Source organism: Macaca thibetana, chromosome 1, assembly GCF_024542745.1.
Source record: "Macaca thibetana thibetana isolate TM-01 chromosome 1, ASM2454274v1, whole genome shotgun sequence".
Taxonomy (NCBI): Eukaryota; Metazoa; Chordata; class Mammalia; order Primates; family Cercopithecidae; genus Macaca; species Macaca thibetana.
In genome coordinates this window covers 119,557,739-119,581,242 of record NC_065578.1, presented here as the reverse complement: position 1 = coordinate 119,581,242, position 23,504 = coordinate 119,557,739, and the positions used below count along the sequence as shown (strand labels likewise).

Here is a 23,504-nt window from a genome sequence, read left to right as displayed (position 1 = left end):
TATGATAAAAGGAAGCATTTTGGAGGAAGTGCACGACACTATAAAGGATTTCTCAAAAAAGTGGCAGGTAGATACCTAAGCTCTAAAATAAATACGCAAAAAAGCCCACAGTAAATATTGATAAACAAGTGTTCTAATTATGGCAGTTCATGGACATGTAGATAATATTAAGGTAGAAGACACAATTTAATAGTTGCACCCTAATAATGCTTCAGTAAAAGTAAGAGAGAGAGAGAGGGCAGTGTGTGTGCATGTGTATTTATGTATGAACAAGAACTGGAAATAAATCAGAACTACGTAAACAGAAATCAATATTCACTGGCTCTCCTCACAAAATTCGTATTACAAACGAAAGTAGAAGTGCTAAAATCTCTCACTTCCTAATCGACAATGATGGAACTAGTGACTACTATTTTTGGTTTTCTCCCCCCTTATAAAGCAAAATCCCTGGTTTTCAGAAAATGATGGAGGGGGGTCATGCTTCAGGCTTAGAACATAAGTGGGAGAGGAACACCAAGTCAGAGATAGGTTTTGCTCTCACTTGCATAGTAGTTTCATTGGAGGAGAGGACACCTCTCAGTCTTTCTAAGTCATGATCTCGCTCTCTCACAGCAAGACGAAGCTGGCGCAGTTCTTTTTCTTTCTCTTCTAGAGCAGAGAATTTTTCATCTATAGCCCGCTGCAAGGAAAGGAAGACTCCTAAAGCTCTGTAAGATTTACTATCCTGATCACTCTTATTCCACAAGATGGCAGACTAGAAAACCAAATCCCAGAGCAGCAAATGTAAGTAAACACAAATTTCTATAATACCTATGTAGATAGAATAATCCATAGCATAGTGGGCAAAATGGTGATACATACCTCCAGAGCAACAGCTTTATCATGTATGCGTTGGCGAAGTTTCTCAAGCAACATTTCATTTGCTTCAAGGGTTTTGTCTGAGTTATCTCGATATTGTAGGAGCTCCCGAAATTCCTGAGACCAAAAAATCATTTCTTTTATTCTTTTATCCAACATTAACTAAATTACCAAGTAATTTGTTAGTTATTCAGGACAAAAAAAAAAAAAGATGTGATCACTCTCCTCAAAAGTAACAAGTTTAGCAGAGATAACAGACATATAAATTGTAAACTATTCTGCAACATACAACAGACACAACACATAGAATTAACTGTTCTGCATCCTAGGCTAGCTACCAGGGGAACACAGGATGCACTGCCTAACTCTGCCTGCAGGTGTCAGTAAAGACCTCACAGAGGAGGTAACATTTGCGGTGAGTCTTAATTAAAGGACTAGGATTTCCTAAGAAGGGAGAGGACTGTATGCTAGAGAAAAAAAATATGCACACTACGCATACAATGAAAAAATTGTACATTCAGTGAAATGTAGTGGATTCAATGTGACTGAAGCTTAGAGTAGGTGGCAGAAGAGATCAGTCTCTTCTTAATGCTCCATTTTCCCCTCAAACTTTCATTCCATCATCAAAATGACTCTGGAAGTTTCTGTAGTTTGTCTTCATCTATTAAACTGAGAGCAGTAGCCAAATCTTTTGTCTTCCCAACGCCCAGAAAAGTGTGTGACTCACAGAGGTGCTTAATAACTATTTTCTGAATATTAAGTCTTTATAAAAGACTTCATAAAAGACTGCTTAAATCAGGGCTATATGTACTGTTTCTTACACTTGTTAGTAAGCATCTTAATTCACAAATTATACTTTCTATTTATTTTAAATCCTCTTGATTCCCACCTCTCAATGTTTGCCTTATAGCAGGGACTCAACACTGGTGGAATAATATCTTAAATTTATATAAACAAATTTCAGAGTTCTATGAGCCCAGTTTTCATTGAAATCATGTAAACTCACCTGAAGCAAATGCTCCTTGTGACTCAGACTATGGTTTAGGTGCTGGATGTTTTGTTCCTGGGTTCGAATCTCATTGTATTTTTCAGCCTCCCGGGCACGAAGCTGTTGGCTCTTGTTCTGCAATTCTTCTTGTAGCTGCTGCAAGGCTTTCCGCAATTCCTGAATTAAACATATTAAGAGATCTAAAATTGTCACATGGTTATATATAGAGGCCTTAAAATTTTCAAGGTATATAAACTGAAAGAGCGGTAGAGGATGCCATTATTAAAACTGCTATAGAAGTATTATACATGAATTGAATGGGATATGGAAAATTGTAAAAGTTGTGAATGGGTAGGACGTAAGCTTGATAATTATAGTTCAATACTTATTTTTTGGCTTAAAAAGGATACATGTGTAGAACCATTAAATGAGAATCTGTCCTATGGTAAACCTGGATTATTTACAGTAAGCTCAAGGATAAACTATTCCTATCATCCTTTTTTCTAAAGATCTCATAGAGACCATCACTCTTCTTTCTTAGCTTGCCATATTTATCTTTCTGATAAGAAAGTCAGTAATCTTTAAATCATCTGTTACTTTAGAGAGCTCCCAAAATACATATTCTCATCAACAAAACAAATCTTGGGAAAATGTTTCCTTTAGCCAAATAACAAAAAGTTAAGAATTATTTCTACCCCCATCCTCCACCACTCCCTGACCCTGCCCAGACATCTGAAATTTTAATTTTTTTTTTTGAAATGGAGTCTCACTCTGTCGCCCATGCTGAAGTACAGTGGTACAATCTCGGCTCACTGCAACCTCCGGCTTCCAGATTCAAGCATTTCTCTGCCTCAGTCTCCCGAAGTAGCTGGGATTACAGATGCCCGCCACCACGCCTGGCTAATTTTTGTAATTTTACTAGAGATGGGGTTTCACCATCTTGGTCAGGCTGGTCTTGAACTCCTGACCTCATGATCCACTGGCCTCGGCCTCCCAAAGTACTGGGATTACAGGTGTGAGCCACTGTGCCCAGCCGAAATTTTAATATTTCAAAAGGAAATTCAGGGCTAATATTTAATCTCCAAACCACTAAACCAGGGAGATCCTTCAAAAATTACACTTTTAAACCTGAGTGTTAAAGAGCTTAAGAAAAGAGACCACGAAAAAAAAATCTTTTAAATCTTAAACATATACGCTCTAAGCTAACAAGATAAAGGAACCATTTAAGAATTGTGCATTTTGGCCCAGCGTGGTGGCTCATGCCTGTAATCTCAGCACTTTGGGAGGCCAAGGTGGGCAGATCACCTGAGGTTGGGAGTTTGAGACCAGCCTGACCAACATGGAGAAACCCTGTCTCTATTAAAAATATAAAATTAGCCAGGCATGGTGGTGCATACCTGTAATCCCAGCTACTGGGAGGCTGAGGCAGGAGAATCACTTGAACCCGGGAGGTGGAGGTTGTGGTGAGCCAAGATTGCACCATTGCACTCCAGCTTGGGCAACAAGAGTGAAACTCCGTCTCAAAAAAAAAAAAAAAAAAAAAAAAAAAAAAATGGCCGGGCATGGTGGGTCACGCCTGTAATCCCAACACTTTGGGAAGCCGAGGCAGGTGGATCACAAGGTCAGGAGATCACGACCATCCTGGCTAACATGGTGAAATCCCATCTCTACTAAAAATTCAAGAAAAAATTAGCTGGGTGTGGTGGCAGGTGGCTGTAGTCCCAGCTACTCAGAAGGCGGAGGCAGGAGAATGGCGTGAACCCGGGAGGTGGAGCTTGCAGTGAGCCAAGATAGTACCACTGCACTCCAGCCTGGGTGACAGAGTGAGACTCTGTCTCAAAAAAAAAAAAAAAAGAAAGAAAAGAATTGTATATTTTATTATTCAAAAATAAAAAATAAAAGACAGGGCTGATTATTATGCATGTCATTCCTCTGACCTTAGTGATTCTTCCCCACTTTTCTGACTGGTTTTAACCATCCTTCAAGAATAACCTCAGATGTCTCCTCCTTCATGAAGCTTTCCTTGATTCCTTTTCCTTGACTCCTTTCCTAGATATTCCTGTAGGACTCCATATATACATCCCCTTCAGAATTTACCACTCTGAAACTCAGCTTATGCGACTGTCTCTCTTACTGAACTATAAGTAACTTAAACGAAAGGAGCCTGTGCTATTCATCCTTGTATTTCCAGGGCACAACTCAATATGGTGATCACCCCTCAACCCACAGGGGATACATTCTAGGACGCCCAGTGGATGCCGGAAACCAGATAGCACTGAAGCCTGTGTATAACTGTTTTTTCCTGTACATAGATAACTATGATAAAGGTTTACTTACAAATTAGACATACTAACAGATTAAGAATAACAATAAAATAGAAGAATTACAACAACATGCTGTAACAAAAGTTACGTAAGGGAGGCCAAGGCAGGCAGATCACGAGGTCAGGAGATCGAGACCATCCTGACTAACATGATGAAAACCCGTCTCTACTAAAAATACAAAAACAAAATTAGCCGGGCGTGGTGGCAGGCGCCTGTAGTCCCAGCTACTCGGGAGGCTGAAGTGGGAGAATGGCATGAACCCAGGAGGCGGAGCTTGCAGTGAGCAGAGATCACATCACTGCACTCCAGCCTGGGAGACAGAGTGAGATTCTGTCTCAAAAAAAAAAGTTATGTGAATGTGGTCTCTCTTGAAATATCTTAATGCTTTTTGTCTGTGGTTGACCCCAGATAACTGAAACCATGGAAGGTGAAACTGTGGATAAAGGGGGACTACTCTAACTAGCATATGGTACAAGGGCAGCAAGTGTCGAACTGAAATACTTAGATTATGCAACTGATTCAAGGGTTCAACACAAACTATCCTGCTAAAAAGTTATTATCAGGGCAAAGTCAGCATTTAGGGCAATAAAATAGTTAATGATTTACCTGGTTATGTTTCCAAGAAGCCTCTTTCTGCTGTTCACTCTCGTGTGCTGCAGCCTCTACAAACTGCACACATTGTTTGGCGTCAGCCAGTTGGCGCTCTTTCTGTCGTACCACCCTCTGGAGCTTCTGTATTTCCAGCTGGCTGCAGAATAAAGCACTCTGAAGATCAAGCAGAGCCACCTGTTGCTGAGCTGGGGAAGTACCCTCTGAGCTCTGAAAAGAGAGTAGAAATCACAGTCACAAGGAGGGCAAGCACTGAGCTCCCACGAAGACTGAAAATAAAGTCAAGACTGCAACCAAAATGGCACATCCCCAACTGAAGTCTCTCCTGTCCTATGTGACCCTCACATACGTGAAGCTGTCCAAGCTGGCTTTGGTGCAGCATTTCTCGAAGCTTTGCCATTGTGTCATTTTGTCCTTCAATCACCTGGTACAACTCCTCAGTCTGAAAATGAGAGAGGGAATATCAAACATGTTAGTAAACCAATTATAAATTCCATTATCTCACCTATACAGATTTTAGTAATGTGACTATTCCAAAATATCAATCGAGGTTAAGCTACAATATCTCCAGGCTAAGATAAGTCTGACAATATTCATTTTGACAAAATATAAAATACTTGTCTACTTTGAAGGGACCAATTGTTTCCACAGAGGTCCTTGATAGCTAAGTATTTTACCTCACTTTCCCTGCTCTTCAGAGTTTCCTTGAGGTTCTGAATTGTACCATCTTGCTTTTGAGACGACTCCTGAGCACACTTTAGTTCATAGCTCATTTCATTAAGTTTCTCTTGAAGAATCTGAATTCAGCAAAGAAAAACAGTTTTTTAGGTCAGTGATGTCTTTTAGCCTCAAATGAATAAAGCCTTTCCTCAAATCTTGGATTTAAAGAATTTCTTAGGGGATATTACCTTGTTATTTTTCCCACATATAGTAACCATTAAAGTGGTAAGTCAACCAGCAACGAATAGTAGCAAGAGAAATGAAATACTTCCTTCAGTACTAAATTGTCTCAATCTTCATGCACTGTGATCTCTCTATGATGGCAGCCATACTAGGAACTTGTCCACATGGACCAAGTAGGCAAGTGGTTCCTAGTATGGATCCCTTATACAAGGACCAAAGAACTTCTGCTACCTAGCATAGGAGAGGGCACTATAGGGGCACGGAGGCCACAAGTTCAGCATCCCAAATTGTAGCAATTTTCTTCTAAGCCAGACATTAAAATTCATGGGCTAGAAAGTAGTAACAAGTTAAGCTAAAATAAAAAACACAGACCTCCTATCTCAGTGCCTTTTACAGTGAAAGATTGCATGTAAGTTTTTTTTTTTTTTGAGACAGAGTCTCTCTCTGTTGCCCAGGCCCGAGTGCAGTGGCATGGTCGTGGCTCACTGCAACCTCCACCTCCTGGGTTCAAGCGATTCTCCTGCTTCAGCCTCCCAAGTAGCTGGGATTACAGGCGTCTGCCACAACGCCTGGCTAATTTTTTGTATTTTTTAGTAGAGACAGGGTTTCACCATGTTGGCCAGGCGGGTCTCGAACTCCCAATCTTGTGATCCACCTGCTTTGGCCTCCCAAAGCACTGGTATTACAGGCGTGAGTCACTGCACTGGCCTGCATGCAAGTTTTAATTACACACCTGAAAAGCACCAGAAATTATGATCTGTACAGAACAAGCTAAAATCTTGATAAGAATAAAGGGAAGAACTACACTTTTACATGAAATATTCCCTAGAGCACAAGGAGTACACAGTATCCATCTCCCAAGTCCTACACAGGTTGACAGACTCAGGCTAGAGCCAGTCACATCCTCAGGAAAACCCTGTCATCTCCTAGGGGATAGTACTAATCATACCTTGTTGGTGGCCTCTGTTTGCTGGATTTTTTCCTGGAGTTCTGCCAAGTGGGAATCAGATACAGACTGCTGAGTTATAGTGGTCTCATGTGAATTCAGCTTTTGTTGTTTGAGTAACTCTTCAGTCACGGGCTAGGAAGAAACAGCAAAACAAGTAAGGTGAGTTAAACACGGCCAACAAAATTTTATTTCTATCTTCAAAAATATCTGTTGCATCTTTTGCCAGAGATTTAGAGAATCAGATTTGTTGCATAAATTATCAGTATGAATTCCTAAAGACAGGCCTGTTCCTTATTAAGAACACTGATTCACCCCCATTTGTACTATGCTTCCCAGCTTCCCTTTCCACTTTTCCCTACCAATTCACACAAACACTACATGTTTATTCACTGAAAGCAAGTAATTCAGAGTTCAATGAGAAGGGGAGGATGTCATAAAGGAGATGATCACAATGACCAAATATTTGCTTTATTCTATTTTTAATCAAGGAGTTGAAAAGGCATACTCATCAAACTTATACTACTCCTGAGAGAAGTTACATTTCAGCTACCTTTCTTACAACATGCTTGTTTCACATGATTGGAAAAAATTGGCAGATTTTGATATGGACTATATATTAGATAACAGTATTTTATCAATGTCTAATTTTCTAAATTTGATAATTGTACTGTAATTATATAAGAGATGTCCTTGTCCTTAGGAAATAATGCTGAAGTATTTAGGGTAAAGGAGTATACTATCTACAACTAATTCTCAAATGGTTCAAGAATTTTAAAAAAATACTGTGCAAATACAGAGAGTGGGAGAGTTTATAAAGCAAATGTGACAAAATATTCGCAACTGGTAAATCTGGGTAAGGGATATATGGGAGTTCTTGGTATTTCTCTTACAACGTCTCTGTACATTTGAAATTATTTCAAAATAAAAAGAGAATAAACTAAATTTAAAATAGATATGCCTACTTAAAGGCAGATTTATAGCATAAGCCCAGATAAATAATCCATAGTGAACTGGGAAGGAGACATATTTTATAGGAATATCGATTCACTTAAAAGATTCAGGAGAAAAAAAGTATGATTTACATATGGGACAATTTGTATATGGGACAATAAGATAAACTTATTGAACCATTCTTAGTAATCATTACAAGCTAAGGATGTTAAAATAAAACTTTACAAATTTACTGCGGCAATTACATTTAATCTTCCCGCCTCCATACCCTCTTCCATTCCAATTAGGAATATAAATTCATTAAGGGAAAAAAGACAACTGCTATTCATTCTTTCTTTCGCTCACATTTTCAGACTTGATTACTACCTTCAAGGCAGTGGAGTTACAGCTTACCTTAAATCCCTTCCTGCTAGCAACTGACTGGAAACATAAAGATTTCAGAAGAAAAATCTTTTCTATTCCTCCAGTGCTATTTATCAACTTTCCTAACACCTACTAAATGCTATAATAAGCAAAGCACCATGTGAGGCACTATGAGGAATGCAATGCTGACATAACATGTATCTGTTGCACACTAACTATGTGCTAGGCACTGTCCTGAAGATATATCATGCAAGACAAAGTCCGTGTGCTCTTGAAACTTATATTTTGCAGGGGTTGGAGCGGGGAGTACATGATAAACAAACAAGGAAATGCAAAAAATATTATGGACAAGCCCTACGTGGCAAAATAGGAAAGCATAATACAGAGTGGGTGGTTAAATTACTCTAAATTGCTTGATCAGAGAAAGGTCTTTATGAGGCAGCATTAAGTAGAGATCTGAAAGAAAAAGAATCAGTCCTGCAAAGATAGGCACAACAATCCAGGCAGAAAGAACAGCTAATGGAATATGAGCCTGGAAAAGAGAAAGGCCTCTGTGGCTAGAATAGCACTCTCTAACAGAAATATAATGTGAGTCCTATATGTAATTTTTAATTTTCTAGTAGCTTCAATGAACAAAGTACAAAATAAATAGGGAAACTTAGTTTTAACAAAATATTTTTACCCAAAATATCCAAATGTTATCATAAACATGTAAACAATATAAAATTATTGAGACACTTTACATGATTTTTCCTAAGTCTGAAATTCAAGGCATATTTTATACTCACAGCCCATCTCAATTTGGACTAGCCACATTTCAAGGGTTCAACAGCTCCTGAGACTAGTGGCTAGCTTACTGGATAGCCCAGGGCTAGAGCATAGTGGGCAAAGGGGATAGGGACACTCAATGAGGTAGAGAGGCAGGCAGGCACCAGGTCACATCCAGCTTCAGACAACGGGGTTAATGAACTGGATTTTGTTTTAACTGAAATGAGAATAGACCACAGTTCTTTAACAGGTAATCACACATAAGTTTTGAAAAGATCACGCTGTGGTGAATGAATTATTGGGGAGCACCAATAGAAGCAGAGAGACCAGGTGGGAGGCTGCTGCGGTAGTGCAGGTGAAAGACTATAGTAGCTTGGGTTCTGGTGCTTAGTAAGGGAGGGGGAAATAAATGGATAGATATGGATATGTTTTGAAAGTATACCTAACAGGACTTGCTGGTGGACTGGATAGAGGGAGAGGGAAAAAAGCAGCAAGGATAACGACTTCTGGAAAAATTATTTGAGATATTTGTTGTTGGGGGTATAACAGGAAGCCTTCACCTGAGGCAACATGAACTATGTCACACCATGGGCAAAGTAACCGCATTAATAGATATTGACAACGATTCTAACTAATAAATAAATTTACCATTTACTTAATGATAAAACCACCTTTATAAAATTTGGCTTCTTACTTCTTCAGTGTAAAACAACAATAACATCTACAGTAAGATATTTTGAAATTCAAACTACAACAGGCAGAATTAAAGAAAAGAGCTTCAAGTTTAACATGGCAAGGAAGGTGATCATATTTATTTACTTAAAACCAAACAATCTTAGAAACTTTATAAACTAACCATCTGATCCGATCCTATTTTACATACAAGGAAATGGAAACTTAGAGAAGTAATTAGTCCAAGGTTTCCTGGGAAATCAGGAAAAAGATCCAATTAAACTGAACTGGATTCCCACTCAGGTTGGGAATGTATCTCTCATTTCTATAAACCCATTGCCTACCATAATGCTGGGAATACTGCAGAGATCAAAAGTTTTTGTTTAATGAATGAATAAGAACAATAAAAACAAACGAAAACGGGCCTTCAGTGGCTCCCTTAGAAATACGACTGTATGTAACATATATTCGAAAAGCAACTTTAAAGCCAAAGAATGCCACACAAAAATACATGAATCTGAATCTCACATGAATCAATCTTGACATGAATAATCATAAGAAACCTCTTTTTCTATAAATAATGTACTCACCTAAAAGTTGGAAGATATTTGTTTCTTCTTTATTTGTAATAATTTACTATTTTACATCTCAGAAAAATGTCCTTGCAGATAACAGTTGCCGAAAGAGCACTTAGCAAGTACCACTAAGCCAACAACTTAATGAATTCTTGTGAAGTATCAAGTACATAAAACAGTCACTCCTACAATGATAGTGTAGCCCATGAAATAAGTAATACCTGATTTGGTAGAATCAGTGTTACTCTCTAGACACTCAGGTACTAAAATCATGTGGAAATGTTAATATATTTTAAATTAAGTCACTTTTCACTCAGAATTAGGACAAAGGCTTTCCAGTATCAGAAAAGAGAACTGCTTCCAGGTCTAGTGTTGCACAATATGAGACTTTTAGGCTAAGGGCAGTGTTTAGACCTTTTGTGTTGATAGCATTTTTCTTGGCACTTTCTAGTCCTCACAGTAGTGAGTTATAGATTTCAAACTGCTATAATTGTCAATCCTATTGTTAATACTAGGAGACAGACAAGAATCGACTACCATCAAATTAAAGGCCTAATCTTTTACCAGCATCTAATGCCAACATCTTCCAAAGGGCCTGATCCACTTCCTATAACTAAAATATGAGTGCGATAAATTTACCATAGTCACAAAGGAGCAGACCTTGGCATTGCAAGGTTTAAAGCAAAGATCTCCTGTTCTTTGACTTTAGATAGAAAGGGAAATTGCACATGGGCCAGAGCTCATTGCTGTTTACTAAGGGACCACACCCCTCCCATCATAGCTTTTCTAGTTCAGGGCCAGACAATAAAGAAGGGAATTACCAGCTAGAATAAGGCTTCAAACCTTTCTTTAGCTATCTGAATAGCTTTAGGTTGTCATACATAAATTCTGTAGAAGGGAAATAAATTACTTTGTGTAATATCAGAATATCAGTAAGCAGAACTACACTGTTAGTTTTCTTTAATAAATAAGAAAGGAACAAAGAAAAAGAGGGAAAGAAGGAAAGAAAAAAAGAAAGATGAAAAGCAATCAGGAGGAATTCTGATGTCAATATTTAATAGTGCATACAGTATGGTAAGTGGAAGATTAAACAAAGGAATCCAAATGACCTTACAGAAAATCTTGCTGTTTAAGATAAAAGGTTTTCTCCATATTTGTGGCAGAACTGAACTAAAGGAAACATTTTTTTCTTTCATGGTTTCGTGTTTTCACAAGCTAAAAGGAGAACTACCAAAAAAAAAAAATTACATTGTTTCTATTCTTTCCACATTTGTTCAGAGAAATAGACAAAAACCAGTCTGCCATTGTCCTATCTAGCACTGGTTTTGTCATAAGGCTCTTAAGGAGCTTGAAAGTAACCGGATTTAAACAATAGATATGCTGCCCATTTTATTTACAAACAGGTTGGGCCCAATTCATCTATTTTCCCTGACATCTCAAATTATTAGAGAAAATGGTATAATAATTAAATGCCACATTTCTTGAAACTGAATGACATTTTCTCCCTCCCAATTTTTGTTTTTCTAGAAACAGTAAACAATGTAAGAATGTAAGTTAGGTCACAGCAGAAAGGTCATATGCTACTATTTTAAAGCTCTAATGTCCAAATTTAGTGAAGTAAAGGGACTTGACCTAAAGATACAGTTACCATAGTTTATATATGTTCATTCAGATGACAATTTTTTTCACGTAATCTCTAAAAAATCCCCCAAGCATCCTTAGGTTAGAGAAAGAGGGCTCCTGGTTTTAAAAAAGTACTTACTTAAATTTATATACTTCAGACAATGGGGTTTAATGTATAGAATTAGTGTCTTGCCTGAGAATGGTCAGAAACCTTTGTCTCTGCATGGGCTAAGTTAGTTAAAGAATGAACTTTCTTTCCATATCTCCAAATTGAGGGACTGCCTGAAGATGATCTTTAAAATTCTTCTCAACTCCAAAATCCGGTCACCAAAATAGAGTATTTTATTTAAATATGGAGAAAAAAGACCTTGTTTTGGCTGTTATTTTCTCAGTCTTTATGTAATGTTCTACAATATTGGCCATATTTGGTGGCGGGTTGGGGAGACGAGTTTATTTCCCATTCATCCTGGCCCAACTAATTTTAGACCCTAATAAGAAAACACCATGTTTAATTTGTAACACCTATGTCTGGTCCAGAAATACTGTAAAGCCCAAATTCAGCTGAGGCTCCACTGAAAGGAAAAGCAAAAGAAAAGAAGTACATACATTTTATACAAATGAAAACGCACTGACTTTTTACCTTTCATGACACTTTCATCTCTGCTGTTTCTCATCTATGCTGCTACTCATAATTTTGTGTAAATTTAAAAACTTTTCTCCTGTTTTCTGCTTAGGTTCTTATTGTGAAAGAAAGTATACATACCACAGAACTACTTTCCAAAAGTTTCATGTGACCATCAACAATGTTACTTATCAAGCTCTAAATTTCTGGAATGATGTTGACCAGTAGCAGGCTTTCTAAAAATGCCTTCTAGATCACATCTACCTTTGTGACAGTATTGCTAAATAAGTTGTATCAAGTGGAACATGCCAGTATGTTTCACAAAGTTAACTGAACCTAGCATTTACTGTTGCTATAGAAACAAACTACCATAGCTGAATTTAAAAGGTTGGTATAGAATCAATTGGGCAGACATGAATGGTTCAAATTAAGCAACTGCCATCCTCTAGTCATTAAGAATTCAAGACTATAATGAATGAAACTCTCCTCTGATCCAATAATGGGTTAATCCTTTCTTAATATCAAATATCTTCCAGTAGAACTCAGCAGAGTTCTGGCTGTGAACAGTTTATGCCTTAACGTTTTGAGTGACAATACTGTACTTGAATACTTGAATTCCTGTCTCTTTTATGAATGAGTCATCACTAATCCTCAAATGAACTATTCATTATAATAAATATTGTCCAGATGTTATAATACTTTACTGGTGGATTAATAGGTTTCCCCCAAACCTTTTACCTTATGCTCTAATCATTTACAGGCATTTTGCGGATGAAAGCTTCAATGCTCTGGGAAGAACTAACTAGAGAACTAACTGCCTTACAGAAAGCCATTGGGAGGAAACGTCTATAAATCTGAAAACAAGAACAAATTTTAAAAGTTGTTAAAAAAAAAAAAAAAGAAAAAGAAAGAAAAGGAGATAAGAGGAAAAGTTCTAGTGCCAGAAATGAGATTAAATGTCTTCTTTTTACAGGATAAAAGTGAAGTGGGAATCTTTACCTTTTTGTTTTAAAAGGTATACAATTTTGATAATGGGAAGGCCAACAGATTTTACAAAGACTGTGAAAAGCAAATTATCTGAGTACGAATCACGTTTACTAAATGAGACACAGAAAAGGTGCAGCAAAAATGGGCTCATGACTAATTTTCTCAAGTCTAGAATATTACTAACCTCCACCTAGACCGAAATCATGTGAAGCCAGAGGCCAGCTAGCTATAATCAGAAAGGCACTGTGTAGCCGTTTTGTATACCTGGACCCGGAGCGGCAAATAATCTTCACAGAGATCATCCCACAGCTCCTGCAGGTCTGAAAGCTCCAAGGGGTAACTCACAGGTGTCTTGTAAAGGGGTTTCAAAGACCTGTTAAGGAACGCGGAACTAACTCCATCTATCATGCTATGGCCAGGCTTGGCTCCAGGTGGGCTGGATTTCACTGGAATCGGAAGCCTGCTCCCTCGGGGGCTCTGGATGGGCTTATAATCAAGACCTTTAATCATGCTAAGAGCTAACTCCAGCTTGTGATTACACCCATGCGGCGGAGCCTGATCATCTGAACAACAGTCACACTTTCCAAGTTCCTTTGCACTTCTCTCAGTCTCCTCATCTTTCTGTTGTGGAGGGCTAGCGTGGACGCTTGCATCCAAAGATTCCACAGAGGAACCCGGCGTCTCTTCCTCCATGCTTTCTCCATCTGGGGGTACCTTTGTGCTTGCTAAGTCGGGTGGCCCAACCTCAGACAACGCTGGTTCTTCAGTGCAAATGCTGGTCGACCACCTGCTAGAAGGGCCACAGGAGATACTTCTGGCCACCTTTCGAGGTACCTTACAAATGGCTTCATAGTCAGAATCAGCAACCCGCAAAGCTGCACAACCACGGCATCTCCTGGGTCGGTTTCCAGGGCCTTCCGAACCATGGCAACTGTGTGGCTCCTGGATCTGATCCTCATTCTCCACCCAGCACTCAAACCCTGAATAGGCGAAGTCCTCCTGGAGCAGTGCAGAGTATCTCGCATCGGGTAAGACAGACATGTCAACCGTCCCATTCCCCGCCTTGACCTCCGGGCCAGAGTCATCGTTATTCTTCCGATACATACTGGCAATGCAGAACTTGAGGCGATCTTTCTCCAGTAGCAGCTTTTGCAAGCGCTCAATAGAAAGAGCTTCGATCCGGGCAATAACCGTGTCGAATCGATAGATTCGATCAAGCATGAAAGCACACTTGCTGCAAGCGAACTCGGCTTTGCCATCGCGGGGGACATCCTTGCCCAGGACGTGCGAAAGCAGAACCTGGAGGTTCAGCTTGGACGCTGTGTGGAAGATCCAGCGCCGCTGGTTTCCACACAGCTCTCGGGCACAGATCCTGCAAATCTCCTTCATCTTCCCTCCTAGCGGGTGCCAAGCTTCCTGAGGCGGCGGCGGCGGCGGCTACTGGATGACCACTCAATGGCTCTTCGCCGCGCTCTGTCTCCCGCCTCAGTGGTCTCCAGTCAGCATGGCACAGCCCAGTGGGGTCCTCACTCTGCAGGGGTGCACCCCTACCCCGTGCGCCGGCTCCGGGTACCACAGCCGTCAGCCCCGCCCCTTGGGCAGGGGGCGGGCGTGGAAACGTCTAAGAGGATGCTGAGTGACAGAGGCGCAGGCCGCGCTCCGACCCTGCCATGTCTCTCCCCAGCTGTCTCTCCCGCCAGCCGCCGCGTCCTCAACGTCCTACCCTTTTAACAGACTGGGCTCCCGGAGCAGCAGCGGCCCGCCGCGCAGACTCAAAGGCTCGGGGATTGAGGATCAGATTTCAAGATGGCGCCAGCGGCTCCACGTCTGCGGCTTCCACAAGGCTCCTCTGGGAGCTGTAGTCCGGTCAGCGGGCTCCCGGCTCTGCGCATGCGGGGTGGCCAGCACGCCCGTCGCCCCCACTCCGGTTGCGCACCTGGCTCACTGGGAGTGCGGAGCAGAAAGCACTACTGGCGCGGACCACAGCCAGCCGCTTTTATCTGCTAAGAGCTCACCTGAAAGGCGCACCAGTGCCCTCAAGGATCCTCCCGCCTCTGCAGGATGTCCCGAGGCTCCTCCTCGCGGGGAGGAGAAGGCCGAATCCCCTCCCCCTGGATCCTCGGACAGTGCCACGTCCTCCGGCTGCCAGCCGGGCAGCGCCGCTAGGTACCGCTGCGCGCCGCCGCCGCCTCCAGCCAGCAGCCCCACCTCTCCCGGCCTCGCCCCGCCTGGGTTCTAAGGCCCTGAGACTGCGAGGCGGGCGGGGGAAGGCTTGGTAACGGAGGGGCGGGTGGGGCGGGGCCGTGCAACCCTTACCTCGACTCTGAACCGGAATGTCCAGAAAAGAGTAGAGGACTGTTTCTTCCTTGATGTGGGTGGGGGAGGGTTAGCACCCTTGGGGGACTTTGCCCTACTTTCGGTAAAAAAGAGCACTGAGCAGTCACCTGAGAAAGCGTCCTGCAAATACAATGTGAATCTGGTTAACCAAGATCTTGAAGATAGTAGAAGGGAAATGTGCTTTTTCAAGGATACAGCCAGCCGCGAGTAGATTACCGCCACTGAAGTCTCTCCCTCAGGTAGAGGGCATTCATTATTTTAGGGCAGGGGAGGGTAGACAAACACTAGCGCAAAAGACGGAGCTCCTTTCGGCAAGAGCTGGAGTGTCTGGGAATGCAGCTCGCGCCAGAAAGGACTGGGAACTTCGCTGACTTCGGTGAGAACCCTGTCTTACTCAGCACTGTACAGTGGTAGGTCCTCCACCCTTGGGTCTAAAACTTGGATTGCACACAAAGAGGAGGGAAGCTAGAGCCCTGACTAGGTGGGATGCAGGTACCTCCGGCCATTTTTTTTTTTGAGTGCAGTGGCGCGATCTCGGCTCACTGCAACCTTCGCCTCCCGGGCTCACGCCATTCTCCTGCCTCAGCCTCCCGAGCAGCTGGGACTACAGGCGCCCGCCACCACGCCCGGCTAATTTTTCATATTTTTTTAGTAGAGACGGGGTTTCACCGTGTTAGCTAGGATGGTCTTGATCTTCTGAGCTCCTGATCCGCCCGCCTGGGCCTCCCAAAGTGCTGGGATTACAGGCTTAAGCCACCGCGCCCTCCGGCCATTTTTAATAAAGAATTCTCTTCCTGACTTGAGAGGCATTCAGACACGGAACAAGAGGAACAACCGCAGCAATCACTTGCAGTCCCCTAGAGCAGGCCATTTCTCAGTTCTAATCATGTTAAATTTTTTTTTTTTTTTTTTTTTTTTTTTTTTTTACTAACTTGACCTTGTAAGCTAAGGCCAGCAACGTCTAAGTTTTTCTGAACCTCGTCCCCAGGACAGAGCCCATCCTCCTAAACCTGAAGACATCCAAATGCCATCTATGAGAGTTCATAATAAGCCCCCCAAACTTCATATTGAAGACCAAATGAGATAATTTTGAGGAAATGCTTTAACCATGTTTAGCTCATTAAATAATGGCTATTATTATTTTAATATGAATTGGAATATTTTAAGTCACTTTAAAACATTATGGGGCTCTGCCTACATAAGATTGTATTGTTCTCTTAATCACCAAAGCAAAATCTTGTAGCTCTATTGTAAGAGAGAAAGACAGTACTTAGAGCTTTGGGCTTAGTAGGCGATATGATTTGAATATATGGCCCCACCAAATCTCATGTTGAATTGTAATCCCCAGTGTTGGAGGTGGGGCCTGGTGGGAGGTGTTTGGGTCAGGGGGGCAGATCCCTTATGGGTTTGTGCTACCCTTGCAATAGTGAGTGAGTTTTTCTGAGATCTGGTCATTTAAAAGTGTGTGGTGCCTCCACCACCCCATCTTGCTCCTGCTCTGGCCACGTGACTTGTTTGCTGCAGGTTCACCTTCCACCATGATTGTAACCTTCCTCAAGCCTCCCCAGAAGCCAAGCAGATACCAGCACCATGCTTCCTATAAAGCCGGCAGAACTGTGAGCCAATTAAACCTCTTTTCTTGATATATTACCTGGTCTCAAGTATTTATAGCAATGCAAGAATGGCCTAATATCATAGGCTGTAGAATTTTGCATATGTAATTTCATCTACTGTGTGTATTCTGACTCAAAAACCAAGAATATAAAAGGGTTTCCAGTAAAACTACAGCTGCATTTTGCCTGCCTCTAGGTATGTGAGCTTCAAAGTTGGAAGAAATTAAGCAACGTGCTTTGGAATCTATGGTGATCTATAGAAAGGCAAAGAGTTTCTGGACTTACCCTGACTGATGGAAAGACAGACTGCCTGCCAGGACACTACCTTGCCGTACCCAGTCTTAAGTGTAATCCAGATCTTGTTTTTTACTGTCAATGCAAGCCACATTTTCCTATTAGGAAAATGTGAATGAAACAAAGTGCTCTTCAAGAGCAAACCCTGAATTATACTTTGGGTTATTCTCTGTTCTTCAAAAGGATTTTGCATCTAACTGATAGTCTCCAAATTTTAATGACAGTATATAGATAGCTTGGTGTAGTCATACAGGTCAATACAAATGGTGAAAAGGCAATTTGCCATTGAAGAATATGTTTGCTATAAGTAAAGATCAATATACTGAGAAAACTATACATATCTAGACTTCCAAAAACAGATGGGAATAAACCACTCAGCAATCAGAAAATGTGAAGATGGCAGTCTGTTCACTTCCAGAGAAAATAGTTCAAAAATGTATCTCAAAGTCGATATAAGCTGTTGTACTAGAATTAGTCCCTATATGAGCATTTGGTATTATGAAATAAGGTGTTCCCAACGAAAAGATCACTGGTATATAGAAAATAAAAATTTAAAAATAAAACTTAGGAAAATTATGTGATAATAAATTTTGCACTTCTTGGTCCTTATCATTATTATCTTGTGGTCAAGAGTTTGCAGTTGAACTGGTTACCTGTGGTGGGGCTATGCAAGGACATTTACTTTTTATTCTATATACTGTGTATCATTTGAATTTTGGACAATGAATGTTTATTCAGGTATTTTAGATTTTATTTAATTTAGAAAATATTTTATAGTTAAAATAAGGGCTGCCAATTTAACACACTAATATAGGGTATATAGGGTCTAAGTGGTAAAACTTGAACCTAAAATAAGAATTTTTATACTAAATATGATGATATATAATGTAAGAAGATAACTTATATAATAACAAAAGTTCAAAGGGGATCCACAAGTTATTAGTAATGGTTATGTCTAGAGAGTGGAATTATGGATATTTATTTTCTTTTTTCCTTATTTTCTATAATTTTTTACATTATTACATATTTTACATAACTTACAGTAAGTACTTAACTGCTTTTGTGACAAGAAAAAAATATAATTGTTACTAAGAAAAAAGGTAGATGAAACACATTTTAGTGTATTCATACAATACAATACAGTACTAGCCAGCAATGAAAAAGAATGAACTCAGATACATGCAACATGGATACACCTCAAAAACATCTTAAGTGAAACAAGCCATATGCAAATGAGTACATCCTGTGTGATTCCATTTATTTGAAGTCTGACAACAGGTCTACGGCCGTACTACCCTGAATGTATCTGATCTCATCTGAAGTCTAAGCAACAGACTATAGAAAAAACAGATCTATAGTGATATAAGTCAGGAAGTGGTTGAACGGTGAGAGACAGGGTGAGAAGTGATTGAAAAGGGGCACAAAGAAATCTTCTGAGGTGATGAAGCTGTTCTGTATCTAGTTTTGGATGAAGGTAACATAGGTGTGTAGAGTTGTTGAAGCTCATTGAATGGGGCACTTAGATCTGTAGATTGTATACATATTAGTATATTTCAATTAAAAAGATTAAAAGGAGTAAATAAGTTAAAACTTATTGCCCCAAAAATTTTAATTTGAGGGATTTCTTTGGTGGAAAGTCACCCTACTTTAAGAACAGTTTTGAAAATTAGGAAAATACTATAAAATATAGCCCAGAAGAAATTCTGTAAAAGACCCAATTGCAAATTAAAAACTTAAGCCTATCCATATGAGCTTTTTTTTTTTTTTTTTTTTTTTTTTTTTGAGACGGAGCCTCACTCTGTCATCCAGGCTGGAGTGCAGTGGCGCAATCTCGGCTTACTGCAACCTCTGCCTCTGCCTCCCGGGTTCCACTGCGCCCCACCTTAGGATAATATTTTATATGCATGTGTGCACCAAACACTTATGATTGAAGCAAGGCATGTTGTTAAGGTGAGACTTAGGGCTTCTGTAATGATTTAGTATAAAATTATTACTTCTAAAACTTAGTGAAGGCACATAAAAAATTTGAGAATAAGCTTCATATTGTGATTAAACAAATTATTAATTTTATATATCAACAGTTCACCCTGAACATTGATGGATAAATACATTTATAAGCACTTCTTTGCTTTATGGCCTAGGTTAAGTCACTTATATCTGGCTTTTAATTTCCTAATCTACAATGAAATATGTTGAATTTAAACGGCAGTTTTCAAACTTAAGCATGCATCAGAATCACCTGGAGGGCTTGTTAACATAAATTATTGGGACCTACCCCCTTGAGTTCCTGACACAATAAGGTCTGCGGTGGGGCTCAAGAATTTGCATTCCTGACAAGTTCCCAGATCATGTTGATGCTGCTATCTGGGAACCATACTTGGAAAACCACTGAAGGAGAACTATCCTAAGCTGTATGAGACAAAGGATCAGAACTTCTGCAGATAGAAAAGCACATCAATGAAGAACTACTTACAAAATCTATGTTGAATTTAGAGAACTGTATCCGCATTTGGAACAAGATTTATAAATATTACTGTGGTGTGGGGTCTTTCGCACTATCTCTGTTTTGACCTCTAAATGTTGCAGTCACCATAGTCACTTTTGCACCCCCTGTGTGGCAACTGGGTGGTAGTGTTCTAAGACCTACTTCTGGGCTGAGAGGGAGTTTCCAAAAGAATTGGAGAGGTGGAAAATCCCCATGTCCCAAACCAGTTGTATTAGGTTTCACTGCCCTATTTATGACATTGGAAATAACTATTCTAATTACTAAAAAACTGTGCACCAAAAGAAAAACATGATTCTGGTAGAGAAACTAAGGCAGATGAGAAAATGCAAGAATGTCAAAGTAAAGCCAGTTAGGCTTTGTGGTAACACACAGGCAGGTGTGTGATTTCCCTGTGCTCTTTGAAACCTTTAAGAAGTCAGAAACAATCATGCTTTCCATTAATTAACAACACAGCATTTTGAAATGCTTGTTTTAAAGCCAGGAGATTTCCAGTTCGTCTGCAGATTACAGTAGTATGCTTCTCAGCAAAATCCATCTAATAGTAAACATTAGAGTCTTTCAGGTTATTAAATACCCATAGGTTGTTAAGTAAATTTTAAAGTATTTGTTAATCAATGAGCAAGAATGCAAACATACCTTTTTTTCTCTTTTCAGTGAGCTTTCAGTTTAGTTAAAAGGGAGAAAAGGTGCACGCTACAGTTAGAACAATTGACTGGTAAACTAAACGGTACTGAGTTCAATTTAGTGTGAGTACAGAAAAAGTTGAGGTTAGTATGGGCTGGTATAGTTGAAGGGACAAGAGTGGCACTTGAGATGGGTGTTAGGATGAAGGAGGCCAAGGAAGGGACTCCAGCAAAATAAAATAGCTTCATTAAAAGCCACGGAACTTGGGTTAAACGCAGTGCTAGCCTGTAGGTAAAGGGAGATGTTGGGGATTTTTGAATGACCAGGTTCATCCACACATACATCTAATCCTCTATAGTTGTTCATTCAAAGAACATGTATCAAGAGCCAACTGTAAGCCAGACACTATGCTATGGAGTGCCTCGGCAACTAGAATTTGGTTAATGTTTTGACAAAGGCAAAAGAACTTGGACTTAATGTTATGGACTTAAGCAGAGAATGACATGATGAAAACCTTTTTTTAGGAAGATTACCCAGGCAACAGGATGGATTACACTTTCAAGGAGAACTTTGGGATGGCTACAGGAAGATCTGCTAAAAAGACCCTACAGTTATTCATGTGTGAGGTAATAAAGGTCTGGCATAGAAATGGAAAGAAAGTGGTAAATATGAGAATCACCTTGAAGAAATGAACAGCAGGACTTGATGGTGTATATGCAGAGAGGACAAAAGAAAAGAAAGGGTTTAAGATGGAGATAATGGTTTGGAGTCTGGAAGACTGGTAGAAAGTAGCATAAATAAACAAATGTAGGAGTTGGAGCATCTGTTTGCAAAAAAATAACACTTATTTGGGACATGCTGAGGTGACTGAGACAACTAAGTGGAATACTAAGTGGAGCAGTTGCACAGTCAAAGCACAGGTGGGAGGGGGAAGTTTCAAGAATGATAGGGATGGTTAACATTGTCAAAATCTAGAGAGAAACTAACAGGACAGATAAGGTGAGGCATAACATTTCCTAATATGACTGGGTGCAATGGGTAGACTTGTAAACCAAGTGGATTTGAAAACATCAGAGTAGACATTTACTTCCCAGAATCCTTCCCTGTCAAGCCAAAAGCTAACTTCTTTTCTGTCCTTTTTCTGAACATCTCTAGCATGTGTATCTTGCTTCACATTTTCACTGCACTTTCCATTTCAGGTTCTTGAAACCTGATACCTGAATTGTATCACACAGCCTTAGAAGCTTACCACTATAATTATCGTGCACGTTATTTGCAGAACATTCACAGTAAAGATCCATCATTGTGCACTACCTGTAGGTTGACATTTCGTTATCTCTACAAAAAGATCCTAACCTACTTCCCTTCTAGCTTCATCTAGTACTTCTTCCCTAGGCAGATGGTGAGAGGGTAAATGTTTGGATATAAATTTGTTTTTTTACCTGTGTAATGTATCTCTGCCTCCCTCTTTTCTTTTTTTTTTTTTTTTTTTTTGTGAGACGGAGTTTCACTCTTGTTGCCCAGGCTGGAGTACAATGGCGCGATCTCGACTCACCACAACCTCCACCTCCCGGGTTTAAGCGATTCTTCTGCCTCAGCCTTCCTGAGTAGCTGGGATTACAGGCATGCACCACCACACCCAGTTAATTTTGTATTTTTAGTAGAGACAGGGTTTCTCCATGTTGGTCAGGCTGGTCTTGAACTCCAGACCTCAGATGATCTGCCCTCAGCCTCCCAAAGTGCTGGGATTACAGACGTGAGCCACCGCGCCTGGCCCTCTCCTTCCCTCTTTTCTAATCTGATGATCAAGCCCTTAGCATTTCCTTGACTCTGGAATTTTTGCAGAGCAAAGAGCAGAGGATGTTTGAAGCCAAGTGCATTTCTAGACTTTTATGAAATTTTAAGCCCATTGAGAAGATTGAGCCAGATGTCCCATTGGTGAAGAGAGGAGAGAGAAAAGTTTTTGAAGTCAACGAAGAGGAGAGAGTGACATTTCACCCAGATGGAAAGAGACTGGAGGTCAAAGAGTAACAAGTACCCACCTCCATTCCATATCAGTGCCCTGGAGAAGCAGCAGGACCTCAGAGAGGGAAGTAATGGGGTGACTTGGAAAGGCTGCACTTTTCAGCAGGGGATTCTGGCTCCATAAAAGGTTCAATATAACAAGCTTCTAGGGTTGGCAAAACCCTGCTTACTGAGGCAGGGATGCTTTCGTGGGAGATCGATGATCAGAGTAGTCTCGTTGGTGCTTTGGCACCTGGTGAAACCTACGGACCTTTAACTAGCTGAGAAAGCAGGGATAGGAGGAAATACCAAACGCATGAAATTGGATTTCTCACCATCCTGACTCAGACGGGGACTTTAAATTGATGACTGCCTTAGATTTATGAACTAAGAGTCATACACTGTGTACCTTTTGTTCATTGGTGCTCAGTCCTAGACCCTTTTCACCTCTCTGTTCTCTTCTGGTGTCATCTCATCCTTTCCCATCTTTATACTGGTGGCTTCCAATTTATATTTTTATTGTAGAATTCTCCTCTGAGTGCCACTCTCAAATACCGGGTTACCTATTTGATATCTACATGTGGATGTGTCATAGACATCTCAAAATTACTGTAGGAAAGACTCATCTCCTGATTGTTGTCTTCCCCTTGTTTAAAGTGCCTCCCTTTCCTCCTAGTACTTTATATGAGGAGTCAGAAAACTATGGACTGTGGACCAAATCCAGCTCCCACCTGTTTTTGCAAATAGAGTTTTGTTGGAACACAGCCATGTTCATTCGTATGTGTTGTGTATGGCTGTTTTTATGCAACGATGGCAGAAACTTTACAGCCTGCACAGCTTATTTACTATCTGGCCCTATACAGAAAAAGTCTACCAATCCCTGCTCTTTGCTTTCTTCAATGTACTTATCACAATTTGAAGTTATGTATTTGTT

General features: G+C 40.4%; 1 protein-coding gene across 32 annotated transcripts in view; it reads right to left on the bottom strand.

Annotated features, from left to right (window-relative positions):
- Window positions 1-23,504, bottom strand: part of LOC126931165 (myomegalin) — a 382,023-nt gene that overhangs the window by 227,358 nt on the left and 131,161 nt on the right. For 26 of the 32 annotated variants that reach the window (XM_050749061.1, XM_050749186.1, XM_050749050.1 and 23 more), the window contains exons 9-15: window positions 6,632-6,763; window positions 5,457-5,576; window positions 5,129-5,221; window positions 4,777-4,989; window positions 1,865-2,023; window positions 862-975; window positions 542-679 (exon numbers count right to left, since the gene is read on the bottom strand). In XM_050749061.1, coding sequence (XP_050605018.1) covers window positions 542-679; window positions 862-975; window positions 1,865-2,023; window positions 4,777-4,989; window positions 5,129-5,221; window positions 5,457-5,576; window positions 6,632-6,763 — 969 coding nt within the window. Of the gene's footprint in view, window positions 1-541; window positions 680-861; window positions 976-1,864; window positions 2,024-4,776; window positions 4,990-5,128; window positions 5,222-5,456; window positions 5,577-6,631; window positions 6,764-13,456; window positions 15,894-23,504 lie in introns of those variants that run through there. The other 6 variants (XM_050749082.1, XM_050749093.1, XM_050749195.1 and 3 more) reach the window with 1 other exon arrangement.